The following is a 17175-nucleotide window of genomic DNA, read 5'->3' on the forward strand; positions in this document are numbered from 1 at the left end:
TCACCACAGTGCAACCATTTTGAAACTAATTTCAGATCTAATTGTTGCTACATGCTAACAATAGGGAGGAGAAACGAACTGCGTTTCAATATTTGTCAAAAGCTTTACCTTTTGTGGCTTATTATCCCGAATAATAACAGTTATTGATATAATTAATTCAGAACGCTGAACTTTGAACCCCCATAGAATCTGCCAGGAAGTGTAGTTCGGAAAAATTCCAATGCTGATCGACAGCTATGCATGTCCTCTTCGAAATGGCCGCAAAAAGACTACAATTCCCATGGTAAAAAATTTCCAAAATGGTCGCCGTCTCGCAATAGACTTCAGAAAATCGAAAAGTTTAAATGATCTAATGGCACTTTTAACCTATTGCTAAACTAACGTATTGATGATAATATACATTCTACATGCTGTTGTGACATGTTATTGATGTTAATACTTGAATATGTTTGAAATTTAAATCGCAAATTGTATACAACACTGAAGAATATTGATTTATGACCAGATGGCATTTCGGGGGTTGGTACGGGTGGAACACTTTTATTGTATTGAGTGGTAGAAGTAAAGACATGTCTAACATAATCCTTTGTTTGAACAACTTACTGGAAAAGTCTGCCACCAATGATAGACTCGGTCGCCTGTGATATTTACACCTGTAGCAGGCGCCACTGACTGCTGGGGGAGGGGCCGTGGGAGGCAGTTGATCAAACCATTAAAATGTGGGGGGCGGGGGTCACAATCTTTGGAAACTTAAAAACTTGCTATTAAGTGTCATTGCGTATTATTAATTTGATTGAAATTACGTAGTTATGTTTACAGTGATATATTGGGGAGGGACATATCATATTTTTCATATGATCAAAAAGTGGGGGTGCAAAAGCACATGTTTGCTCCCCCAAGTTCAATTGTGGGGATGCAGCTGCTCCGTTTGCTCCATTTCTCAGGCGCCTGTGTGTGTGTGTGTGTGTGCGTGCATGCGTGCGTGCGTGTGCATGCATGCGTGCGTGTGCGTGTGTACCTGCATGTATTGGTCTCCATTGAGCAGTAGGGCTAATCTAAATCCCTGTCCTGGGCTATCGTGGGTCGGGGTGGTTCTGAGGATCAGGATCTGGTTCTCCCCGGGCTGGACCAGGCCACAGCTCGGCATCACACAGACTGGTGGTTCTGAGGGGTTCTGGTCTTGGTGTGGGTCCGGTTGGAAGGACAGAGGCAGGTCTCCAGAGTTCTGGAGCAACACAGTACGGTAGTAGAGAATACCCAACGCTGGAACCACCTAGTGAGGACAAGACAGCTCTGTGTCAATGTTAGGGAGAAATACCTTAAGGTGCTCCCATAGTCGAGCGGACCGTACATGGAGCGGACTCGCGCGGACTCAAAGCGGACCCAAAGCGGACTCAAAGTGCGAAGGTCCCATTTTCTAATGTGCGGACCAGGGGCGGATTTAGGATTGTAGGAGATCCGGGGCTTAGCCCAGATGGGCCCCTTTTTTTATTATTCTTTTTCCCTTTTATTTTCTTTTCTTTTTTTTTTGCAGGCAAGGGGTGGTTTGGAGGGGGTCCGGCACGACCCCCTCCACAACAGATTTTTTTGAATTTAATTAACCTGTACGTGCAATTTCCTGCAATATAGAGCCTTCAATCTTGACCAATAAAGCTGCTCTTTTCACTATAAAACTCAGTTAACCATAACGTAGTTATGGTTAGATTTATATATTGGGGGGGGATATATCATATTTTTCATATAATCAAAAAGTGGTGGAGCAAGATCATACCTTTGCTCCCCCAAGTTCAATAGTGGGAGAGCAGAGATGCTCCGAATGCTCTTATGGCCAGGCGTCTATGATTCACTGATACAAAGTAAAATAGTGCAGTGCAATAAAATAGTTAGTAAAATAGAATAAAATAATGCAATAGTGCATTGCAATAAAATAGTTATCATCGTATTTTTTCGGGAGGCCGGTAAGGAGTGCATTACAGTAGTCGAGTTGGCTTGAGATAAAGGCATGGATCTGGTTTTCAGCGTCCTTTTGATTTATAAATGGCCGTACTTTAGCTATGTTTCTAAGGTGGAAGAATTAAGTTTTTGTCAACTTGTTGATTGTGATTTAAAGCTTAGGTCTGAGCAGGCCACGTGAGCGGATCGGTGCGGCCGAGAAATCCACTCTTCGCTCTTTAAAGCTTGGTCCGCTCCGCTAATCGCTCATGTTGACCCCGCCCCCAAGTCGCTCTCCGCTCCCTCACCGCTCACCTTGAAACGAGTGCTCCCCGCTCCCCGCGCCAGATCGCTCTGCTTTTTTTTATTTATTTTTTGGAGCATGGTGTAAATTAGCTCAAACTACAACAGTCTACACCCCCTGGGCCCCTTAACAATTGTTTGTATTGAGCAGCATTGTAATTGTACCCATTCTGCAATGTTAAATAACGTTGTTTATCCATTCACTAGCTCTATTAAGAGATGATAGTTAGCCAAGCCACAATGCTATGGCCGCTGCCATTAACGTTAGCATGTAAGCTAACGACAACAACAATGGCGTCGATACTTTTCTAACAGGAGTGAGTGAAGGAGGAGGAGTGAAGCCTGAACAGGATATCACAGGTTCACCCTTCTCAATTCTCATTGGTTGAAAATGGCCTTCATGTTTGTACATCGCCATCTGTTGCTTTGGCATTGTACTACATGTATATTATTACATCAGTGTTAAACCACTGTGTGAGCGTCCCGGAGTGGATTGGAGCGGAGGAGAACTCTCGCTCCGGACGTCGCGCTGACCCATTTTAAAACCCACTCCTCGCTCACGTCAAAACCGCCCGCTCCGCTCCCCGCGCCGCTCACGCTCCGATCCGCTCACATGGCCTGGGTCTGAGTCTACCATAACACCAAGACTTAACTCACTCAAATACAGTTAGCAGCTGGATAGACCACAGATGGAAATTAGCTTCTGCTAAATCTGGTGCAAACATATTTTCATGTAACAATGATGAATTGTAAAAAAAAAATATATATATATCATTTTATTTAATTTAATTTAATTTAATTTTTTTTTTATTTTTATAGATTCGGGGCTTTTCAGAATACATCCGGGGCTTGAGCCCAGGTAGCCACCCCCTAGCTCCGCCCCTGGTGCGGACATCCGTGCTGCTGACTTGGTGTCACACAAAACGCTGATCGGCGTTTTGGTTGACATCGACTTGCATTTAATGTGACGCCGTTCTGCATTTTACTCTAACCACTCGCTTTTTCACTCGCAAAAGAGAATGGCTTTTCTAAATGAAGTGTGTAAAACTGCCAGTTTTATTATCGAAATATTGGAAACGGAGATAACATATTAACCTATGTTATCTCCGTTTCCAATATTTTGAAAATAAAACTGGTGTTTTTATTTCATGCAATGCATGTTTGTCATTTCAGCACCACACGCTGTCCACCTCATGTTGAGCAAGCCTATACGGTACATTGCACCTCGCTGCCTATATACCTGTTATTCAAGTGTGTAAAATTGCCCATTTTATTATCGAAATATTGGAAACGGAGATAACATACTCTTTATTTTGACATCGGATGATGACGACATGACAGAAGTTGAACAGCGTGGCAGTACTGCAACGCACTGCTCGCTGGCCTCCCGGCCACCGCCACCAAGCCTCTTCAACTCATTCAAAACGCAGCGGCCCGCCTGATCTCAAACCTACCGAAGTCGGCCCATGTCACCCCACTTCTTAGGGACCTGCACTGGCTCCCCATCGCTGCACGTATCCGCTTCAAGGCCCTCGACCTAGCATTGCGTGCGGCAAAGGGAACCGCCCCCGCCTACCTCCGGTCAATGGTCTCTAACTACACACCCTCAAGACCCCTACGCTCTGCATCTTCTGGCCGCCTCAGACCTACTCCTATCCAAGCTCCCGGAGGGTCATCAAAGAGAAGCCGCCTATTCTCAGTCCTTGCCCCACAATGGTGGAATGAACTACCCATCCCAGTTAGGACAGTTGAATCCCGTCCAATCTTTCGCCGTCGACTAAAGACTCACTTCTTCAACCATTATCTGAAATGATTAAAAAAAAATTAAATAAAAAAATCTAACCCTGACTAACCTTACTGTCATGCACTTGTCCTAATAAACTAACCTACACTGTAACACGCAACACTTTGATGAACATTGTTGCTCAGCTGATAGAGTTGTACCCTTCTTGCTGTCTTGTCGTACAGAACTTGTAAGTCGCTTTGGATAAAAGTGTCAGCTAAATGACTAAATGTAAATGTAAATGTAAAAATTGTGTAAACTGGAGCGAGACATGTAGGAAATTGGTCCGCCGAGGTCCGCTGAGGTACGCTCGACTATGAAAGCTCAAAGAGTCCACGCGGACCTCGCAGAGTCCAGTCCGCGTACAGTCCGCTCGACCATGGGAGCACCTTTACTGTTTACAATCTGTAGATCAGCTCTGTAGACCACAAAGAGGAGAGGAGAGGAGAGGAGAGGAGAGGAGAGGAGAGAAGAGGAGAGGAGAGGAGAGGAGAGGAGAGGAGAGGAGAGGAGAGGAGAGGAGAGGAGAGGAGAGGAGAGGAGAGGAGAGAAGAGAAGAGAAGAGAAGAGAAGAGAAGAGAAGAGAAGAGAAGAGAAGAGAAGAGAAGAGAAGAGGAGAGGAGAGGAGAGGAGAGGAGAGGAGAGGAGAGGAGAGGAGAGGAGAGGAGAGGAGAGGAGAGGAGAGGAGAGGAGAAGTATAACAGAACAGACAAGACCACAACACAACCTAACATAATAAACATAACGTTACATAACAGACAAGACCAGAACAACAGAACAGAACAGAACAAAGCAGAACATAGCAGAACAGAACAGAACAGAGGAGAGGAGAGGAGAGGAGAGGAGAGGAGAGGAGAGGAGAGGAGAGGAGAGGAGAGGAGAGGATAGGAGAGGAGAGGAGAGGAGAGGAGAGGAGAGAAGAGAAGAGAAGAGAAGAGAAGAGAAGAGAAGAGAAGAGAAGAGAAGAGAAGAGAAGAGGAGAGGAGAGGAGAGGAGAGGAGAGGAGAGGAGAGGAGAGGAGAGGAGAAGTATAACAGAACAGACAAGACCACAACACAACCTAACATAATAAACATAACGTTACATAACAGACAAGACCAGAACAACAGAACAGAACAGAACAAAGCAGAACATAGCAGAACAGAACAGAACAGAACAGAGCAGAGCAGAACCAAGCAGAACAGAGCAGAACAGAACAGAACAGAGCAGAACAAAGCAGAACAGAGCAGAACAGAGCAGAGCAGATCAGAGCAGAACAGAACAGAGCAGAGCAGAGCAGAACAGAGCAGAACAGAACAGAACAGAACAGAACAGAGCAGAGCAGAGCAGAACAGAACAGAACAGAACAGAACAGAACAGAGCAGAGCAGAGCAGAACAGAACAGAACAGAACAGAGCAGAACAGAACAGAACAGAGCAGAACAGAACAGAGCAGAACAGAACAGAACAAAGCAGAACAGAACAGAACAGAACAGAGCAGAGCAGAGCAGAATAGAGCAGAACAAAGCAGAACAGAGCAGAGCAGAACAGAGCAGAACAGAGCAGAATAGAGCAGAACAAAGCAGAACAGAGCAGAGCAAAACAGAGCAGAACAGAACAGAGCAGAGCAGAGCAGAACAAAGCAGAACAGAGCAGAGCAGAGCAGAACAAAGCAGAATAGAGCAGAACAAAGCAGAGCAGAACAGAGCAGAACAGAACAGAGCAGAGCAGAGCAGAGCAGAGCAGAACAGAACAGAGCAGAGCAGATCAGAGCAGAACAGAACAGAACAGAGCAGAACAGAACAGAGCAGAACGGAGCGGAGCAGAGCAGAGCAGAGCAGAGCAGAGCAGAACAGAGCAGAACAGAACAGAGCAGAACAGAACAGAACAGAGCAGAACAGAGCAGAACAGAGCAGAACAGAACAGAACAGAACAGAGCAGAACAGAGCAGAGCAGAGCAGAGCAGAGCAGAGCAGAGCAGAACAGAACAGAACAGAGTAGAGCAGAGCAGAGCAGAGCAGAGCAGAACAGAACAGAACAGAACAAAACAGAACAAAACAGAACAAAACAGAACAAAACAGAACAGAACAGAACAGAACAGAACAGAACAGAGCAGAACAGAGCAGAACAGAGCAGGGCAGAGCAGAACAGAGCAGAACAGAGCAGAACAGAGCAGAACAGAGCAGAGCAGAACAGAACAGAGCAGAACAGAGCAGAGCAGAGCAGAGCAGAGCAGAGCAGAACAGAACAGAACAGAACAGAGCAGAACAGAACAGAGCAGAACAGAACAGAGCAGAACAGAACAGAACAGAACATAACAGAACAGAGCAGAACAGAACAGAGCAGAGCAGAACAACACAACAGAACAGAGCAGAACAGAACAGAACAGAGCAGAGCAGAACAGAACATAGCAGAGCAGAACAGAGCAGAGCAGAGCAGAACAGAGCAGAACAGAGCAGAACAGAGCAGAGCAGAGCAGAGCAGAACAGAACAGAACAGAACAGAGCAGAACAGAACAGAGCAGAGCAGAGCCGAACAGAACAAAGCAGAGCAGAGCAGAGCAGAGCAGAGCAGAACAGAACAGAACAGATCAGAGCAGAACAGAGCAGAACAGAGCAGAACAGATCAGAGCAGAACAGAGCAGAACAGAACAGAACAGAGCAGAACAGAACAGAGCAGAACAGAACAGAGCAGAACAGAACAGAACAGAACAGAGCAGAGCAGAACAACACAACACAACACAACAGAACAGAACAGAACAAAACAGAACAGAACAGAACAGAACAGAACAGAACATAACATAACATAACATAACAGAGCAGAACAAAACAGAGCAGAGCAGAGCAGAGCAGAGCAGAGCAGAGCAGAACTCAGCAGTGTTTCCTGTAAAAATACAAAATACAAAGAAACAGGGCCCGCGTCCACCAATCTCACAAAAACACTGGCAGTGCGCCGGCGTTTTGTATAAAAGTATTCTGTACTTCTGTATGACAACTAATAAAGAAACTTGAGAAACTTGAGATTGGCCCGAGCTAAACCTATCCTCCGGACATGCAGCTGGACCCGTTTTGACTATGTGAAAGTTGAGACTATGAGAAAGTTGTGGTTTAGTAGTTAGTAAGCTGTACATCTATAACAAGTCAAGTCAGGCTAAATTAAACTTTGCGCCAACATTAGGACCGAAGTATAAACCAGCAACTGAGCAACATGAAGAAGTGAACTTATGCATCTGGATCAGAAAAAACATTGTGGATGAAAAAGTAAGTAGGCTACAGTGCTTGTATGCTAACAGTAGCTAGCCAGCTTAGCCTACATCACAATGATAATCACCAAGCTAACTTACTGTACACACTGTAGGGCTGGGCAATTAATCGAAACAGAATTGCGATATCGATTCATAGACCTATGCAATCTCATTTCTAAGTTATGACTATTTTCTTTTATTTAAAAAAAAGTTTTTTTTTTTTTTTACTTTTTTAATTATTTTATCTGGGTTGAACATGATTTGTGGAACTCCCTCTGGTGTTGTGGTCGTGGTATTCACTGACCTTTGGGAAGTATTTCGACATGCACATGGGTATCTTAGTGGTGTAGTGTATCTTGTAGACCAGGCCCATTGCAAGTTGCTCTACTCTAAGCCATCCTAGGTTGTCAAAGTGGACAGGGTGAGGTGGGTTTTAGGAGTAAGGTCAAGCAGTAGTCTGACCAGTTTGTTTTGTGATGTTTGTAATCTTGTTTTTAGTGCCTTTGAGGTGCTTTGGTACCATGAGGTGCAAGCATAGTCGTAGTACCCTTGAATGAGTGCTCCTGTTAGAGTCTTCAAGGTATTCTTGTTTACCAGAGAGGAGATCCGGTACAGGAATCTAGTTCGTTGGTTGACTTAGTATTATTACATTGGATCCCATTTTGTCACAGGAAAGATTTGCCTCTATAGGATGGAACCCAGGTAGGTAATTTCATCTTTCCTTTTAAGATAAGATAAGATATTCCTTTATTGATCCCCTTGGGGAAATTCAGGCATCATAGCAGCATGGGGGAAGGGGGGGGGGGGGTACAGGTAGTGAAAACAACACAAGCAGTGTAAACAAATAGGTCAATATAATTTACTATCTAACTAACTGAAATATACATAATTCATTATTCACAGTATCACAGTATCCACATAAGGTGCAGTATGCATAAGGTAGTGTTATTGTCCTACTTGGGTTCCTATTAGTTCTAGGTCGATGTCTGGCAGCAGTCGCTGCCCACTGTTGTGGAGCCTGATGGCCACTGGTATGAAGGACTGTCCGAGGCGGTTAGTTGAGTGTCGGGGGGGTATGAGTCTGTGGCTTCCTTGTCACCTTCACCTAATATGTTTTGATCTGGTCAGGTGCGCTGTCACCTAAAATGTTTTGATCTGATCAGGTGCGCTGTCACCTAATATGTTTTGATCTGGTCAGGTGCGCTGTCACCTAATATGATTTCATCTGGTCAGGTGCGCTGTCACCTAATATGTTTTCATCTGGTCAGGTGTGCTGTCACCTAATATGTTTTCATCTGGTCAGGTCCGCTGTCACCTAATGTTAATATGTTTTCATCTGTGTCCACTGACCACTGACACACAGTGGGGGATGTTTTAAAAATATTATTTAATATATAATATAATATAATAATTTGTGCTTCACCTAAATATTTGGTCAGCAGCCTCCACTGCTCCAATAGGGTATATCTGCAGAGCCACAGAGCCCAGGCGTGGATGGGTTTGAGGCGGGGCTTCGTGGCGTGGACAAGTATAATGGCCTGGACGCCTGTATCAGTTCCGCAACCGTTCCTATTTCCGGGGTAGGCCCGCGGCAGCCCCAGGATGCGGCAACGAGGCTGCTGTGGTTCACCGCCGCTTTCCGCCTTCAACGCCGCCCGCAGCAGCAAATTTGCGCGAGCGCAGGATTATTTCAGTGTGTATCATGCAATCATTTATCATTTAACATTTGAAAGGCATACATTGTTGTATGAAATAAAATAGTATAGACATATGTACAGCGTTCGATGCAGAATAGAAGTAACTGAGTTACCATACAATATACAATACGCTATAGTGCAAAGCAGAAATGGGATGAGGTACAATTTACAGTAAGGTGTATGCGTTGCAGTGCAAATGCTTCTTACTGTTGCGCTCCAGAGACCGTTACTGTACCATACAATATACAATACGCTATAGTGCAATGCACGTTAAAAAAAAAAAAAAATTTAAGGGAATCGAACTTGTTACAAACGGACCATAGGATCCACAGCCAAACAGCGTTACCAATTGAGCTAGTTGTCGATGGTAAAAAAGGGGGGATTACTGCTACATAATGCTGCCGCGACGGAGCTCCGCCGCGACAATATTATTAAACAGCGGCTCTGTCATTGAAGTGGGAAAAGTGAGCCGTATTGTATATTAGTACATTGCATAGTATATTGTATAGCGTATGGTACATGACAGACAGATAGACAGTAATGTTACATCTAGACATTTATGACATACCAGATCTACAAATATACTAGACATTTATGACATACCAGATCTACAAATATACAGCACTCTTTGTGATACAAAAATATAGTAATAATAGAGTATATACATTTGAGGGGGAATAAACTGTACATATACAGCACTGTTTGAACCTGGCACAAAAAAGATGAAAAAAGAAGCCGACTGCAGCGCATTTCCTATAGGCGGCGCATGTGGCCGCATACGCTCTCTCCCCATTGGGATACATTGAAAAAAGACGCGTGCAGTCATAAATATGAGGCAGGTGGATCCGCGCCCTAAGAAACTATGTAAACACCATGATCAAATCCGCAAAAAGAAATGTCATCAATGACAAAACTGAGGAAAACAAAAACAAACCCTGTGAACTTTGTAAATTACTCAACAACCAACTAGGCTGTAGGGCTGGACGGTATGGTCTAAAATGTATATCACGGTATAATTTGAAGTGTAGACGGTAACGGTATATATCACGGTATATTATGCTTCTGAAGGGGTAAAACACTGGCAGCTATTACTGTACTCTTGTATTACTAGGACATATTTCACATAGTACAGAGGTATTTTAAGAACATTTATTGTGCAAAACTGCAATAGAAAAATGCAAAACCTTTTCTCAAGTGTCTGCAGGCAGGTAACGCATATCTTGGATCGTGTTTTCACAAAGCCCTTATGATCGACAGTTTGAAAAGGAACAATGTCCTCCTTACACAAGTAAACAGTGACAGCGTTTGCTATGTCGGTCCACCGCTGGCTTTTTTTGGTCATTGTTGAAACATAAATAATAATACAAAAAAAAGTATTCTGTTACAGCTGCTGAGCTATATACTATAGCTAATGTCCATAAATATATTCCTTTGGAATGAAATAGGTTCAAGAATCGAATCAGGATTGTTAGCAGAGAGAGAGAGAGAGAGAGAGAGAGAGAGAGAGAGAGAGAGAGAGAGAGAGAGAGAGAGAGAGAGAGAGAGAGAGAGAGAGAGAGAGAGAGAGAGAGAGAGAGAGCTGCTATGAGTAGCCAACGTCAGCTTGCTGAAGCTACATCAACAGACTGCTAGTAGAGCTAACGTTAGCTTTCTGAGGCCACATCAACATTTACCATTACTTAAGATTTTAGCGCGACATGGGCATTCCAGAATGGCGAGGATGCAAAGCATGTTAGACGATTGGACCCGTCGCAGAGTTTACATTACACATAGAAACTGCACGACTCACGAGAGAAGTTGTCACACACAGCTGTGCGCAACGCAGGGCTGAAGTGCTAGTTTGCTTCTAGAATTGAAGGTCCGCTCTGTTCCGTGTCTATTATGAAATGACAATTGCGCGTTGACACGCCCACTACGCAAATCCTCTGTGCTCCTAAATAATTTTAGGGGGAAATCCGAGTGAAATAGTCGCACTGTGGAGCCCTGTCTCGGCGGGCTGGCGTTGGCTCCGCTCCTGGCAGCCCCCTCCCTCCACACTGTTTTGCTCTACCGGTCACAAGGTATAGTCAAAATCCATACCGTAGCGCAAATTCATACCGTTTATACCGTCCACCCCTACTAGGCTGCAGCAAAAAACTAAAAACCAGATTTACAAACATAAACATAAAGACAGAAAACACTCTAATCTCATCACAGACAAGCTGGATGTGGCCAAATACGTAAACACATTCTTTACAAACATAGCCACAACACTGGTTAATAAACTACCCTCCCACTCAGGGCATTTTGGGGTAGAACACATCATAGCCTACTACAAAAGCCTAGGGGTCCGCAAAGACGACTTCAAACTGGAAATGGTAACAACAGATGAAGTACTCAAAAAACTGAGCGCCCTCCAACCTAACAAGGCCACTGGCCATGACAATATCCCCTCCAAATTCCTCAGAGACTCAGCAGCCGCCATCACCCCACTCCAGTGGCGGCTCGCCACTGGTGGCGCTAGGGCGCCGACCCACCTGTTAAATGAGAGAAGAAGAAAAAAAAAAAACTTTTTTGTTTTTTGTTTTATAGCCCTATAAATAATATAAACATGTTTAAAATGAATAATATTTACTCATTTTAAGTATGTTTGTATTTCCAATGCACAATATAACGTTATTATCTAAATAAAAAAAACAGCGTTTTCATGGGCAGGAAGTGACGTTTTTTTTTATTTTTTCGTATTTCTCGCCCGGGCAAGAAGCGATAGCGCTCTGACTGCGCGTCACAGTTTGATCGCTGTCTCCGTCACAGCCAATCAGTGCATACGGCGTTGTGCGTTGAAATATGACTATTATGTTGGAATCCGAGCGCGATTTGAAGCGGTCTAGAAAGCAGCGTGAACTTCCGTGAGAATTTCCATAGCCGCATTTCACGGAGACGCTCTCTGATTGGCCGACGCCAGTATTTTTTTCTATGGCAGAATTTCACAGAGACGATCTCTGATTGGTCGAATCCAATTTCTAATGTTCCAATTCTAGCTTCTAGCTTGGTTCCTGGTACTAGGACTGTTGTTTGTCTTAGAGCGTGCCGTGCTGTGACTGCAAGTTCTTTAGACTGTTAAGCTTAGGCACTCTTTCAAAGTTGGTTAAGGTTAGAGTTTGTCTTAGAGCATGGCGATAGAACGCCAGGTAGTTTGCAGTCTGTTCGAGCGGAAATGGACAAAGGAATGTACTTGTTGAGTGTTGTGTTAACGTCGACAAGCTCAGCTGAGCTAACACTTGGCTAACAAGCTATATGGCGGATTATACACGTTTCCTGCCCTGGACGTTTCAACTAAACAGTGAGTCTCTCTCTCTCTCTCTCTAACGTTAGTACTACTAGGCTGGTGCGGGCTAACTGGCTATCGTTCTGGGAGCTAACGTTAGTAGTACTACTAGGCTGGTGCGGGCTAACTGGCTATCGTTCTGGGAGCTAACGTTAGTAGTACTACTAGGCTGGTGCGGGCTAACTGGCTATCGTTCTGTGATTTGTTTACTTGGTAACACGGGTTGCTAAGGAATTTAGGTTCGAGGTTGAAGAAATCTCTCTCTCTCTCTCTCTCTCTCTCTCTCTCTCTCTCTCTCTCTCTCTCTCTCTCTCTCTCTTCTTAACGTTAACGGTTGTAAATAGTTTTTTTAGGAGCAGTACTACTGCTGGCCATTCATGAAGCGAGACATTGCTGATTGTTTATTTATCGATGGCTCATTGATTTAACTACTGCAGCTCTCTCGGATTGAAAATACGTGGATTATGGCTTGTTCAATATCGTCTATGTTTGAATGAATGAATGAATGAGAACTTTATTAACAGATTGCAGAATGGGTACAATACAGTACGGCTCAATACACACAATTGTTAAGGGGATGCAGACCAGAGAAAGACGTTTGTCTTGTTTACATCAGGGTCCCAGATTTTCGATTCATATCGATAGTTTAATAGCTAGCCTTGGCTCGTTTAACAATATGCAAAATATGTGTACAGCCCTGTACTCATACTGAAGTTATTCTTGGTATATAATAGGTCTGATTGTGTAACGAATCGATTCCACGTCGCGCTATGTGTGAGAGAGAGAAGGAGAGAGGGAGAGATCTGCCTGTGTTTGGAGACGGGCGAGTTTTGTTTCTAACTTTTCTATTTATATTGTGTTTCAAGTTGTGAATTAGAGTCTAGACTATACTTTATTTGACTGGTTGTGTGTTGTTGTAGTAACAGCTGAGCGACTCGTTCATAAGAGCCGATTCATTGCCGTGAGCGTGAGTCGAATCGCTCACGTCTTGCCATGAGTCTTGCGTGGTACAGTACTGTACTGTACATGTTCGCAAAATATTTGGTATAGCGCCCCTAGTGGCGAAGTACCCAGCGGCCGCCACTGCCCCACTCATCACACATAATAAACATCTCCATAAAACAGGGACATTTCCCCAAAGACTTCAAAATTGGGAGTGACCCCCCTGTGCAAAAAAGGCAGCAAATTAGACCCAGGCAACTACCGTTTCTATTCTTACCTCCATCTTGAAAGTACCTTGCAGAAAAAAAGCTAATCTACGAATTCCAATCTGGCTTCAGAACATCCCACTCCACTGACACATGTCTTCTCTATTTGAACGCCCACATCAAACAAGAGGTGGACATGGGCAAATACTGCGGCATGGTCATGCTGGACCTACAAAAGGCCTTCGACACTGTCCATCACTCCATTCTGATTGAGAAGCTAAAAGCAATTGGTTTTGATTAGGGATGTTCGATATTGGCTTTTTTACCGATATACCGATATTGTCCAACTCTTAATTTCCGATACCGATATCAACCAATACCGATATATGCAGGGTTTTCCCCCCCAAAAACACAACATTATGCCTACTTTTCACAATAAATAAAATAAGAATTTGTTCTTACTTGCTTGCCTGGGTAAATAAAGGTTAAATAAATGTAAAAAAAAAACTATAACCTACCGATACCGATAATTTCTGATATTACATTTTAATGCCAATGTCGGCCGATAATATTGGTAGGCCGATAATATCGGACATCCCTAGTTTTGATAGTTTATCAGTGAGCTGGATGCAATCCTACCTGGAGGGGAGAGAACAGATGGTAGAGGTAAACGGTACTCTATCCCCCCCCCCCCTCCCAGTGACAACAAGGACGCATACTAGAATCGTTACTATTCCTAATTTATGCAAATTACATGTCGTCAGCTTGACTGCAACTTGTTCCTGTTCGCGGACGACTCAGCCCTGCTGGTCTCTGACAAGAACAAGTTACAGGTTGAAAAAACCCTCAGCTCAGAACTCAGCAGAATCGGCACCTGGCTCGCTGATAACAAACTATCATTACACCTGGGTAAAACAGAGTCCATTCTCTTCGAATCAAATAACAAACTCAGCAAAACCAACGGCTTCTCAGTTACAGTGTGTGACAATATTGTCACAAGGAAAGATGAAATTACATACCTGGGTTCCATCCTAGCAAATCTTTCCTGTGACAAAATGGCATCCAATGTAATCAAAAAAGTCAACCAACGAACAAGATTCCTGTACCGGATCTCCTCTTTGGTAAACAAGAATACCCTGAAGACTCTAACAGGAGCACTCATTCAAGGGTACTACGACTATGCTTGCACCTCATGGTACCAAAGCACCTGAAAGGCACTAAAAACAAGATTACAAACATCACAAAACAAACTGGTCAGACTACTGCTTGGCCTTAAGAACCAACCTCACCCCTGCCCACTTTGACTACCTAGGATGGCTTAGAGTAGATGACAGAGTACAGCAACTTGCAATGGGCCTGGTCTACAAGATACACTACTACACCACTAAGGTACCCATGTACATGTCGAAATACTTCCCAAAGGTCAGTGAATACCACGACCACAACACCAGAGGGAGTTCCACAAATCATGTCATAAATGTCATGATATATATTTGTATATCTGTATGGCCGCCGTAAATGTCCAAACCCCCCCTCCCACTCACCCACCCCCTCCTTATGTAGTTTCCTCCCTCTCGTATGTATATATTTTCTGTTAGGATGTCTGTTTAACAGTACTGTATATTTGCTTATCTTGTATGTCACAAATGTAACAGTACTGTATACCTGTATGTCATGTATGTCATAAATGTCATGATATATATCTGTATGTTGCGTATGTCATTAATGTCATTATGAATTGAAAATGGGGGACCCTGATGTAAACAAGACAAAAGTCTTTCTCTGGTCTGCATCCCCTTAACAATTGTGTGTATTGAGCCGTATTGTACCCATTCTGCAATCTGTTAATAAAGTTTTCAATCAATCAATCAATCCGTCTCACCACTAGGGGCTGCTGTAGGGAGCAATGGGGGATGAAGTCCTCTCTGCCAGGCTGGAAGGAGTGACCTATGACCCTGACTGTCACACACCAAGAGGGGCATAGCAGATGGTCCTCTACCTGCCCATGGTCCCCCAGCACCTGGGGGGTTAGGGAGAGAGGTGTAGAGGTGAAAAAAATAAATGATAATAATACAAATGTTGTAAACATATGTTGATTGATTGAATTGATTGAGTGAAACGTTTATTAACAGATTGCAGAATGGGTACAGTACAGTACAGCTCAATACATACAATTGTTAAGGGGATGCAGACCAGAGAAAGACTTTCGTCTTGTTTACATCAGGGTCCCCCATTTTCAATTCATCATAACATATATGACATACATGACATACAGATAGACAGTACTGCTACATCTATACATTTATGACATATCAGATTTGCAAATACAGTACTGTTTGTGATACAAAAGTGTCCAGAAAAAGAGTGTATATACATTTGGCGTAGAAACTGTACATTGGAGGAGGTTGGGTGGGTGGGGTGGGGTTGGGTGGGTGGGTGAGGGCTGTACATTGGAGGTGGGGGGGGGGGGGTTGGGTAGGGGACACACACACATTTTACACTGTACATTGGAATACTGACAAAGCCTTACTTGGTCATTTACTGTACAACTAGGTTAGGACATTTGTAGGGGCCAGTTTCGAATTGCAGTCTCACGTAGGTGTTTTTTGAGAGTGTTTTTGAAAGTGGGTAGTGATTCACATTCCTTTACAGCTTTAGGTAGGGCGTTCCACATTGATGTGGCATAATTGCGAAACGTGTTTAGTCCCTTGTTTGAGCCGAATCTGGGTTTTACATGATTTGTGGAGCTCCCTCTGGTGTTGTGATCGTGGTATTCACTGGTTCTGGTCACTTGGTTCTAAACAGTTATCTGTGGTTGTTTTAAAGGACTGCTAAAACCTGTAGTGTGGACCTTACTAACAAATGGTGCAACAGTATGTAATCTGTTACCTTATAGAATACAAATGGGCCGCAAGCTCCTGTCATAGACTAGTGATAGTAGGCTTTTACCCCCTTCCTCATTCATACACATTATTTACTGTACATTATACAACATTAAAGGGCAATTCCACCCATTTTAAGCATTCACGTGCCCCAAGACAGTTCAGTCAGTATTTGTGAACAGGCACCAGTGGTGCAGTGCTGGGCAAACGCGGTCAAACGGCGTTTGGGCTTCGAAGTGCGCGCATCCTATTATTATGCAAAGTCTAGGTGATAAGTGCCTAGACTTTGCATAATAATAGGATACCGTTTGGCCTCCGCCCATATTACGACTGCACCCCTGACAGGCACCACTCTCTCCTAAGCTAGATATTGTCTCTAAAAATAGCTTAAACTGTACTCTGAGTTGTTTTCCTGTTGTCCCAAAAAGGTGTAGCACTGTGAAAATGAGTTGGAGACCAAACGATCGCTTCAAGTTCTTCAAATCAACTGGTTTATTGACTACACAAAAGTCGTAATCAATACTGTTCACAAAACACGCAATGTAAAAAATTAATGGTCTTTAACAGCATGCTGGCTTGCATGCACTTAAAAAGCACCCAATACGGCTTATATGAATGAAACAGGGGGCCGGCCTGGTGACGTAATTTCAGAATGACGTCAACACGCACACCCAATCAAAATGGACTAGATTCAAATTGGCAACGGTTTCTAAACCTGCCTCTCGACTCAAAGTAAGATTTTAATCCAAATGTAGTTTTAGATCCAATTTAGCTTGAATTATTCTTCTGTTTGGTACAATATACATTTCTTCTTCTATGTCTAGTTCTAAGGTACATTCTAATATGTTTTATTACATTCTAACCATCATTTCACACAATACACAATAATTTTGGTACAATC

At 43.5% G+C, this 17175-nt stretch overlaps 1 protein-coding gene across 1 annotated transcript in view; it reads right to left on the reverse strand.

Moving 5' to 3' along the window:
• Positions 1-17175, reverse strand: part of cfap65 (cilia and flagella associated protein 65) — a gene marked incomplete at both ends in the record, with an annotated part of 148953 nt that overhangs the window by 71376 nt on the left and 60402 nt on the right. The window contains 2 exons of the mRNA XM_084314146.1: positions 1019-1273; positions 15275-15412. Coding sequence (XP_084170272.1) covers positions 1019-1273; positions 15275-15412 — 393 coding nt within the window. The remainder of the gene's footprint in view (positions 1-1018; positions 1274-15274; positions 15413-17175) is intronic.

This window comes from Notolepis coatsorum (assembly GCF_963971535.1).
Source record: "Notolepis coatsorum genome assembly, chromosome: 5".
In the NCBI taxonomy this organism is placed as follows: Eukaryota; Metazoa; Chordata; class Actinopteri; order Aulopiformes; family Paralepididae; genus Notolepis; species Notolepis coatsorum.